The sequence below is a fragment of the Zeus faber genome (assembly GCF_960531495.2).
Source record: "Zeus faber genome assembly, chromosome: 20".
In the NCBI taxonomy this organism is placed as follows: Eukaryota; Metazoa; Chordata; class Actinopteri; order Zeiformes; family Zeidae; genus Zeus; species Zeus faber.
In genome coordinates, this window is record NC_137207.1 from 18,280,395 (window position 1) to 18,290,525 (window position 10,131).

A 10,131-nucleotide genomic window follows, 5' to 3' on the forward strand; every position below is an offset into this window, starting at 1 on the left:
CAAATCAATCAACCAATCGACCAATCAAGAAAATCTATCAATCAACCAATCAATCAAATCAATCAAAATAAAACCGAATAAAATTAAATAAAGAGACCTAACACATAAAAAGACAGAACAACACACAGAATTAATTACAAACAACACAATAAAAGGCTCAAGGGTCAAAAAAGACGAATATACATCACTGTCTTAGAAAGAGGCAGCTGCACCGATGTCTCCACAGCTGGGATTGGTGGCGTTTGTTCTATATACACATAAGATTTCTTTAAACAGCTCAAAATGTATTGACTCTGGGCAACCACAAACACCTCACTTGCACAAGACCATCTAGGTCTCTTCAGTAATGTTCCCATGGCTTCATTATAAGCCACTTGAAGTTACCGCAGGCTTGCTTTTATTGTTTCACCACAGGTGTGCACTATAGAGTGGTGTACAATATGCTCTGAACAGGGGCATCTTCACTCCATCTGTGATCATGCCACATTGCCTACGAATATTGTCATCGTCTGTCTTTTTTTTTTTTTTTCCAAGATATTTGACCCTATTACAGACACCAAGATTATTATCGCATCATTTGAAATCAGGAAACTTTTGTCCTCTTGGGTTCTACAGATCACTCTTCCTGGCATTATATATGATATCGTGTTCTGCACCATACACAGAGCATATAGCGAGGAGCTGCTGGAGACCACAAGATCATCTGCATACAGTATATGGTTCACAACAGTATTACCAGTCATGCACCCAGTATTGTCTGTGGCATTAATAAAGTCGTTGAATATATCCAGCATGATTCTAGGACTTTTGACAGTATGCTGGCTCGAGCTATGGGCCTGTAGGCTGCCAACTTCCCCAGCTTTGTCCATAGTAGCTGGCACTAATCAGAACAGACAGATTGAGTCTGGTAACAAGCCATGAGTCATAAAGCCAGTAAAACAAATAGCGAGGAGAGGAGCCATGCTCAGACTGGCATATTTAAGATGCTCAGCAGTGATATGCTCTAGACCACTTGCTTTATTATCAGACAGCTTGTTTATAGCTTGGTTTACCTTATATGACTTAAGGTATTGATTTTGTTGTTTTGGTGATACAATACAGTGATACAGTAGTGTGAGAAGTTCCGTTAAAGGAGTGACAGACATACACAACACCAAATTCATATGCACATGTATCTTTCAGAAAATATTTATTTAACTTTTTTTTCTCTCCTCAGTATTACAGAAAAAGGTTGCACTTAGAACACAGCGAAACTCAAATCAGCACCAGTGGCCGAAGGGAATTTGTCCTCGGAGTGAATGCACTGAATCTCCGAGTCCTCTTCACCTTCATATCAGATCCAGCTCAGGCGCAATTCTGCATTTACTGGGGGATCCTCACTCTGCCACTCCTGTTGAAAACAGTTCCGAAATATCCACAACGGCACAGCTGCTTTTAAATTAGGAGTTCTATATCTCTTTCCACCTTATCAACGGGACAGTGGAGTTCGTATCTGAAAGAGAAGATAAGTATACGCTAGGTTCCATCTGTATTTGTGATGATGTCAAACACACTGATTCGACTCCATTGATTCTTACCTCCTGAAAGGGACGCCGTCTGCAGCAATGAGGAACTTTTCAAAGTTCCATCGGATGTCGTTGACTTGGATCGGCGACCAGTAGAATTTCTTGATATCTCCAATAACGGGGTTCACGAAGGGCAAATATTCCTGTAAATGAAAGCGTTGGCGAGGGAGGGCAGTCATTTCAATGCAACAGAGAAAACGGAAATATAGATCGACGGCGATTTATGTGAGCAAGGCACGAAGGGTTAACTCCACGAAGAAGCCATTACCTTCAGATAAGTGTACATGGGCTCCTCATTTAACCCGTTTACTTCAACTTTTCCAAACACGGGGAACCTGGGCACAAATCCCCCACCAGGTCTCACATACTTTAGAATATTTAGTGTTTCGTTGTTCACCTCTGAAAGAAAAAAAGATGAAAAGTAAATAGATAATAACAACGAATAGCCAGAGGTAGGTCAATAATAATAATTTTTAAAAGGGTGAGAAACAATATATATATATATGCTGTTATACAAAAACTACAATTTCAAAAACAGAAATTTTCACCCTGCAGGGTGTAATGTGTGTTTCCGTTCATTTAAACCAACATATCCGTCTGCTACCGCGGTCTATGAACGTTGACAGACCAACATGAGGAACGGGGAGAGAATCCTCCGCGGCGGTGGGGCAAGGCCTCACGCTTTCGACCCTCCTACCTGGGGACTGAAGACCAAACTGATTACAGGAGAACCCCAGGACGGTGAAGTTGCGGTCACCAAACATCTCCATCAGTGCATTCAGTCTGTGGTACTAAACGGCGAGAGACAACAGCCGCAAACATTCCGTGAGCGTGACATAAGGCGGTAGAAGGATTGTGAAATTCGTTTTTTGTGGGTTTTTTTTACACCGGACAAACGACTCAGCGGCGATCCTCGGCGGCATTACCTCCTCGATCGTCGACCCTCAGAACGTGGCCAGGTTGACGATCAGAAGCACCTTACCCCTGTAGGCGCTGAGAGAAACACATTGTCCGTCGAGGGTCTCGGCAGAGAAATCGTAGACGGATTTATCCGACATATTTCTGCTTCGGCTGGTTACGGCTCGTGGCGGGTCAGAAAGTGAGTGTTCACCGTGTGCGCCCGCGCTGTTGCCCCACCGCGGTTAAACATATCTCTTAGGTCAGCGGTCCTTCAGCGTGGCTGGCTCCATTGTCCCTCAGCGGGGAAGGGGAACAGGCATGAAGGTCAATTGTTCGACACACTATGCACAGGGTCAACGTCCTGTTGTTTCAGATGTTGGCTATGACAAGAAATTACTCTAAAATTAAGCACCAATATGGATTTGGCCTAGAGATGGACATTTTAAAAGATCCCATTTGACAATATGTTCTCATCAGGGCCATTAACAGCCAAATAATATTACATAAACTAGACTTAAGTGTGTTGTTTATATTCGATTGGCTACAGCAGGCCAATGCAACTGGTGGTGCGGGGGGCAAATTGAGGCTCGCCCATCATTGTAGAGTGGCCCTTTGAATAAGATAGAAGGTTAGCAGCAATAGACTGAAAAAAAAAATAATAATTTGGACCATTGGTTTAAAAGTACACCTCGTTGTCCCATAGGTTCCCGTCTCGACCAATCACAATTTGCACCCTGACCTTCTGAACTGCTGTTATTTATTTGATTAATCTGGATATTATACCTTGGACCTTGGACCCGTTGCAGTTCGCGTACCAGCAGAACAGATCCACGGATGACGCCATCTCCCAGGTACTGCACACCACGCTCAGGCACCCGGATGGCCGGAAGGGGGCCTATGTGAGATTACTGTTTATCGATTATAGTTCAGCTATAAATACCATAGTCCCCACCAGACTGGCTGTCAAGCTGAAGGAGCTCGCACTGAATACTTCGCTGTGTGCCTGGATCCTGGACTTCCTCTCAGCCCGGCCCCAGGTGGTCAGGGTGGGGGAGCACATGTCCAGCTCCCTCACCCTGAACACAGGATCCCCCCCAGGGCTGCGTCCTCAGCCCCCTACTGTACTCCCTGTACACACATGTCTGTGTGGCCAGGTCCAGCTCCAACACCGCCATCAAGTTTGCTGACGACATCGTTGTCGTGGGCCTGATCACCGACTGCGATGAGAAGGCCTACCGCGAGGAGGTGGCTGACCTGTCACCCTGGTGCCAGGACAACAGCCTCCACCTGAACGTCAGCAAAACTAAGGAGCTGATTGTGGACTTTAGGCGAGGATTACAACTGAGGACGCACGCACCCTTGGTGATAAATGGGACTTCTGTCGACAGGGTGAGCAGCTTCAAATACCTGGGAGTCCACATCACAGAGGATTTAACATGGACTTTGCAAACAGACACTCTGGTGAGAAAGGCGAGGCAGCGTCTTTACCACCTCAGGCAGCTGAGGAAATTCCGGGTCTCGGTGAGGATCCTCAAGTCCTTCTACTCTGGAGCAGTGGAGATCGTTTTGACAGGCTACGTCACTGCCTGGTTTGGGAACTGTACTGCTCAGGACAGGCGGGCCCCGCAGAGGGTGGTGCGTTCAGCTGAACGTACCACTGGAACTACACTCCCGTCCCTGCAGGACTTATCCTCACCACCCCAACAACGGACTGTTCCAGCTGCTGCGGTCAGGCAAGCACCTCCGCTGTCACGCAGCAAGAACAGAGAGACTGAGACTGAGTTTTTTCCTGCAAGCCATAAGAACTGTCAATGCGGACCTCACCAGGGGTCCTCACTGAACCACACACACAGGCTCCACTACCTTACTGTGCTGTATGTAGCATACTGTACCGCATACTGTGTCACTGTTCTGGGTTGTTTGATGTTACCGTATTGGTGCGCCGTACTGTTGTATACTGTGCTGTATATCTCACAAACGTTACCTCACTTTATTCACATGCCACTTTAATGCACTTATCTGTATATACATAATTAGCCTATCCCATTAATAAGTCTATCCCATATACATAAGTCTATCCCATATACATAAGCCTATTATTTAATTTTATTCTATATATTTTTATTTTATTCTATATTATTATATTGTATTATTATTATTATATATTATTCTAGATTATTCTATCTTTTATTTGACTTACTGCATTACGTTTTAGGAATCAGTTAGTTGGTCTAGTAGAAATTCTTAGGTAGCTACTTCAGTCTAGGTCATATTGTGTGTAATCACTGGGTTGTGCGTTGGATTGACATTTCACTGCATATATGTATGAAAGTATGTATGTGACGAATAAACCTCTTGAATCATTTGAATGGTTACAAGATGTATGTTGTTCCTGGTTAGACTGATGTGAGAAATATCTGATGGCTCAAATTAATCAAATTAAACAAACCAAACAAACAAGTGTGTGGCTATGCAGAAGCAGAATTAAACAAATATGAGTGAATAAATTAACAAAAGTGTTGGCATTTATGCATTTTATTTTTCATACAGCCACACCGTTCAACAACAAAACAATGTTGAAACAAGGATTTGTAGGGGTGGGGTGGTCGCACTTTGAAACGGCCCCAAAATCGTCAGATCCGCCCCTGTTAGGAACCCTAGAGTGAGCTGAAAATCTGGCCCCCCGGCAGAATGTAGCTGAATAGCCCCTGGGCTATTAAATATGTTAATGTGTTAAATATGGTCTGTTCTGTGGTAAATACTTTTTTTTTTCCGATGTCTTCTATTTCTTCTTCTTCTTATATCACATTTAGTGTTATGTTCGGACAGGTCCATTCCACACGGGGATCCACACCCACTGCACCGATGCTGCATTCCATTAACTCGGAAAATAAATCGCAAACTGTGCAAATTAAATGCACTTTTCCGTGCAAATTAAATGCACTTTTCCGTGCAAATTAAATGCACTTTTCCGTGCACCTAAAAATTCCAATTACAGTCGGTATTCCAGGGTGCATCGCTTGGGCACCGAGTTGACCGAAATAACGGACCTGACGTCACAGCCGCGCGACGGTGCACATCGCTAATGGCGAGCGGAGTTTCCTTCCGCGGCTTGTTCGTTCAACGCCTCTAACTTCGATCTGAAACCACCGTGTCGCTTAAATCCCCCCGTGTAGATGCTCGTACGACTCACACGTTTGCCCGACAAGCGCGCAACTGCTGCGGGTGTCGGAGCACTCCCGAAACGGAGCCGATGGAGGACTTTTTTATTTATTTTTTATTTTTTCTTTAGCTCGGACGTGGGGACAACCCACTCTTAAATACGGACTCCCGACCATTGCCGGAACGCCGCATCGTGTCCGTGTGGAGGGCCACGCCCACTGGGCTGAACCCGGAAGTCAACGCATCGCCCGTTTTCCACTCCAGCGCCGAGCGGCGTCAAGCGGAGCGTTGTAGCCGCTGGATGAAGGCTGGTCCGCCGGCGTCCCACCGCACTAGCACAGGCTCGAGATGGACGTCCAGGCAGCGGAGGTGATGTACCGGTATGTGCGTGGTGGAAAGAAAATGAGCACTTTGGGTGCAGGCTGAGCCGGCTAGCCGATCGGCTCATTTTAGCCTCCCCGGGATGCATGGGTCACGACCAGGACCCGTGTTCAGCTGATAAGCGACACAATATTCACCTATTTGTATTAAATACATTTTCCTTGTTGACCCTTTTCATTTTTATTGTTGTTAATATGAGTAGTATTATTATTACTATTTTTGCCCTCTATGAAGGTGATTGAGGTTATTGTTATAATTGAATGTTATTTTTTTTTTAATCATTATTAAAACACTTTGAGTTGCATGTAGTGTGTGAAATGGGCTATGCAATTAAAGGTTGTTATATGATTTTGATGATGATAATTATTATTATTTTATGGTTTATTGTTACTATTTGATGGCCTATTTGGTTACCTGTCGTATCTCAAAGGTGCTATACAAATAAAGATTATTAGTTAATATATGTGTGTATATATATATATGTATATATATATATAAACATAATATAGCACTTAATAAAGACATAATGCTAGATACATGAACATAGCGAACATTAATGGTTCATGCATTTATTGTTTCTATTTTCGATCACCTCTTTCAGGTGTCATCTCTTGGACCTGCCCTGGGAGGATGTGTTGATTCCCCACATTTTAAGTTACTTACCATTGCGACACCTTGCGAGTCTGCAGAGAGTAAGCAAGCAGTTCCACGCCCTGATCCAGGTGTACCTGGCCAACTGTCGGAGCTTTGATCTCTCACAGGTGACCTGGCTTAAATATGAGGCATATGGAAAGTAACTAAGTACGAGCATTTCATTACTGAACTGCTTTGTGTAATTAAGTATTTTACGTTCGGACGTGTTTGACAATTACTCCATTATATTTCAAAGCAAATATCTATATTTCGTTTTTACTCTACTGCATCTCGAACACCCGTCACAAAAAGTTGGTCAGTTATTGAGTCCATATCCTTTCGAAACTACGATGAGACCACCTGTACTCTTCGTAAGTTGTAAATCGTAATTATTTATAAATTGAATCAATGTATGCATTAGCACTCATCAGCAGGAAAAATAAAGCTACGTTAGGCACGTTATGATTTGTGTGAAGTGCTTTTATTTTTAGTACTTGAAGTACTTTGAAGAGCAAGTACCTATATAATTTTACTTCAGTCGAAATGTATTTGGTATTTAGTATTTCTTACACCACTGGACATAGGAAGGGTTGTGAGACATTTGCTTGTGTCACTTTGTTTACTGGCCTGTGTTTAGGTAAGACGCATTGATTGTTTCTGTATCAATTCTCCATAAATAAAGCTTATTTCTCAACAGATTGGGCCGTGCATCCCCAAGGACGCATTCTGCTCGATGCTCAGGGACAACAAAGTGCTCCAGAAGCTGTCTCTGCAGAACTGCACGGACTGGGTGACCGACAAGGAGCTGCTGCCCGTGATCGGCCAGAACCAGCACCTGCTGCGCGTGGACATGCGGGGCTGCGTGCGTCTCAGCCGCCACTCGCTGGTGGCCGTGTCCCTGAGCTGCATGCACCTGCAGCACCTGGGCCTGGCGCACTGCGAGTGGGTGGACAGCCTGTCGCTGCGCAGCCTGTCCGACCACTGCGGGGGGCTGCAGTCCATCGACCTCACTGCCTGCCGCCAGCTCAAGGACGAGGCCATCTGCTACCTCGCCCGCAAGTGTCTCAAGCTGCGGTCTCTGTCGGTGGCCGTCAACGCCAACATCACGGACGAGTCCGTGGAGGAGGTGGCCAAGCACTGCCGGGTCCTGGAGCAGCTGGACCTGACGGGCTGCCTGCGGGTCAGGAACCAGTCCATCAGGTACACATCCCCTCACCTCACTCGGGAGGATGCGTGACGTTTTCTTCGTTGGAGCCCGTGAATATATAGGATAACCACAAATTTGAGGTTTGTTTAAGTAAACCGTATCAATAAAACCTGACAGCTAACGGTGTTAATCAGTTATCTGAACCGACTCGCGGTTACTCCAAGTCATCGAGTGTTATCTTAATTATAAAGCTCTGGCACAAAGAGCAATATCAGATAAGTCATATAAAATTAAACCTATTGATCCCAGGGGGGGGAATTCACAGACATTGAAGACACGAAAACTGTTATTACTTTCTTAAAACATAGATGTCTACTCAAAGTCTGTAGTGGAGAAAACTATTAACTACACTGTTTAAAAATAATGGATGGGATTAGTATTTGATGCATAGTGTAAATAGTGTAAATGCACATTAGTGGACAGAATTTAAGATGCCATACGTTATTGTCATCTTAAATGATTTATTCAAAGGTAGTTCTTTAAGAATTAATAATAGCTACAAAATGAACACTAATAACACTCAAATCTAAGTGCTGATAGATCAAAAGTCGCAAATTTTTGCTTTGCTCTAATTTATTATTCCTTGAATGATCTTCACACTCTAAGAATACAGAATTGAGCTGATACCCCTTGAGAAGAGTCTCTTCATGCTGGACTGACGTTCAATATTTGAACCCGTCCAAATGGAAACAACCTGCCCTGGAGCGGCCGACCCTGCGTTGGAGCCAAAGTTCACGCGCCTCAACTCGCCGAACGCTCCACGCCTCCGTTTGTCGTTTACAAACCCCGCGGTTTTTTTTGTTTGTTTTTTTAGGACTGTGGCGGAGTACTGCCCCAAGCTGCAGTCGCTCAAGGTGAACCACTGCCACAACGTGACCGAGTCCAGCCTGGACCCGCTGCGCAAGCGCAACGTGGCGATCGACGTGGAGCCGCCTCTACAGCGGGCGCTGGTGCTCCTCCAGGACGTCGTCGGGTTCGCCCCGTTCATCAATCTCCAAATATAGGCTCCGTCCGCCGCGCGTGAAACAGGTAGCTCCGCAACCCACGGGACCGGCGCCGCCGGGGCGTTCCGCCGGATTTGGGCGGTCGGCTCGGTCAAAAACTAAAACGCTGTTCTGCCTCCTCACAGGTTTTTGTCCCCGAGGAAATTGATCCGTTTCCGCCCCCTCCCCCGGCGTGAGCTCACGTACGTCGTGCGAAGCGTTGCGAATATAAGAAGAAGAAGAAGAAGAAGAAGAAAGGAATGTGTGTCGTGTCCGGGAAATGTTTGATCGGAACAAAACAAAATGAATTCTGCCCGTCAGAGACTGACTGAAGAAATGCACTTTTTCGGAACCGCAGCCAAAGCCATGCTGTGACGGCACTATTTCTTAGAAAAATGCGTTGTGTCTCGTGACTTAGAGCAAGTATAACCAAAGTACCGTTTTTTATTTTTTATTTTTGTACTTTTGAACAAAGTACGTGTCGTCATTTTGTCGGTGTTGTAAAGCTGTTCACAACGAAACAGCTTTTGTTTGTTTCATGAAGAAACATTTTGAATGTTTGAGTTTAATTAAACTTTTTATTTTGCATGCACGTGCTAACTTAGTTCACTGCGTTGACTGCATTATAACTGCATTACAACATCTTTTTTTAATTATAAATGGTATTGCCATTCACAAAAACAGAATCCTTGCCACACCTCTTTTGATCTCGAAATTGCACCGCTTCAGACATTGATATTATGTTATTATGATTTTATATCCAAAAAACATAGTTGAAGCAAAATTGTGACCGGAATTTAGACAGACGTTTAATATATTAAGATCACAATGTACTGCAAGATATCATAAAAAAGCCACTTTTTCATGTAAATATTATATGTAATATTCCAACAGGCCTGTGTTGTTCTTGTCTCGCTCACTTCTGACATCAGTTTGGAAGGAAGCAAGTTTAAACAAATTAACTCCGGTTTCAAGAGGGTTAAGATTAAATAACACTTTCTTAATCCCCGGGGGGTTTGGGTTAGGGTTAGGGTTTTGGAAATGTAGGATGTCCATAAGCACAGGGTGGCAGCAACGAGCTTCAAATGATTGTAGAAAAAGAAGGCAAAGTTCACATAGTTTATTCTGTTGTTGACACACAAGGGGCTCTCTCTCGCTCTCTCTCTCTGTAGCTCTTATTTTAGGAAGGATTTGAATAGATCAAGTCTGCACCATACACAGATTTTAACTTGTGACATCAGTGTTTCAAGCCGGTGTATTCCTCTCATTGTCACTCTGAAGCAGTGCCTTCTGACTGCTC

The 10,131-nt window shown here is 44.4% G+C and overlaps 2 protein-coding genes across 2 annotated transcripts; one reads left to right on the plus strand and one right to left on the minus strand.

The window, feature by feature from the left end:
- Positions 1–1,434: 1,434 nt before the first annotated feature.
- On the minus strand, positions 1,435–2,623 carry gpx9 (glutathione peroxidase 9; the record flags this gene model as incomplete). The annotated part of the gene is made up of 5 exons (XM_080021255.1): positions 1,435–1,492; positions 1,578–1,708; positions 1,834–1,964; positions 2,263–2,356; positions 2,492–2,623. The coding sequence occupies 5 exons, from the start codon at positions 2,621–2,623 to the stop codon at positions 1,435–1,437; spliced, it is 546 nt and encodes a 181-aa protein (XP_079877381.1).
- Positions 2,624–5,870: 3,247 nt separating this feature from the next.
- Positions 5,871–9,679, plus strand: fbxl15 (F-box and leucine-rich repeat protein 15). The gene is made up of 5 exons (XM_080021387.1): positions 5,871–6,007; positions 6,610–6,769; positions 7,339–7,841; positions 8,663–8,877; positions 8,978–9,679. The coding sequence occupies exons 1-4, from the start codon at positions 5,976–5,978 to the stop codon at positions 8,850–8,852; spliced, it is 885 nt and encodes a 294-aa protein (XP_079877513.1). The 5' UTR covers positions 5,871–5,975; the 3' UTR covers positions 8,853–8,877; positions 8,978–9,679.
- Positions 9,680–10,131: the final 452 nt, after the last annotated feature.

Coding starts and splice junctions, on each gene's coding strand:
- fbxl15 (XM_080021387.1), top strand. CDS start 5,976: ATGGACGTCCAGGCAGCGGAGGTGATGTACCG. Junction 6,008..6,609: donor GCAGCGGAGGTGATGTACCG/GTATGTGCGTGG, acceptor CACCTCTTTCAG/GTGTCATCTCTTGGACCTGC. Junction 6,770..7,338: donor GGAGCTTTGATCTCTCACAG/GTGACCTGGCTT, acceptor ATTTCTCAACAG/ATTGGGCCGTGCATCCCCAA.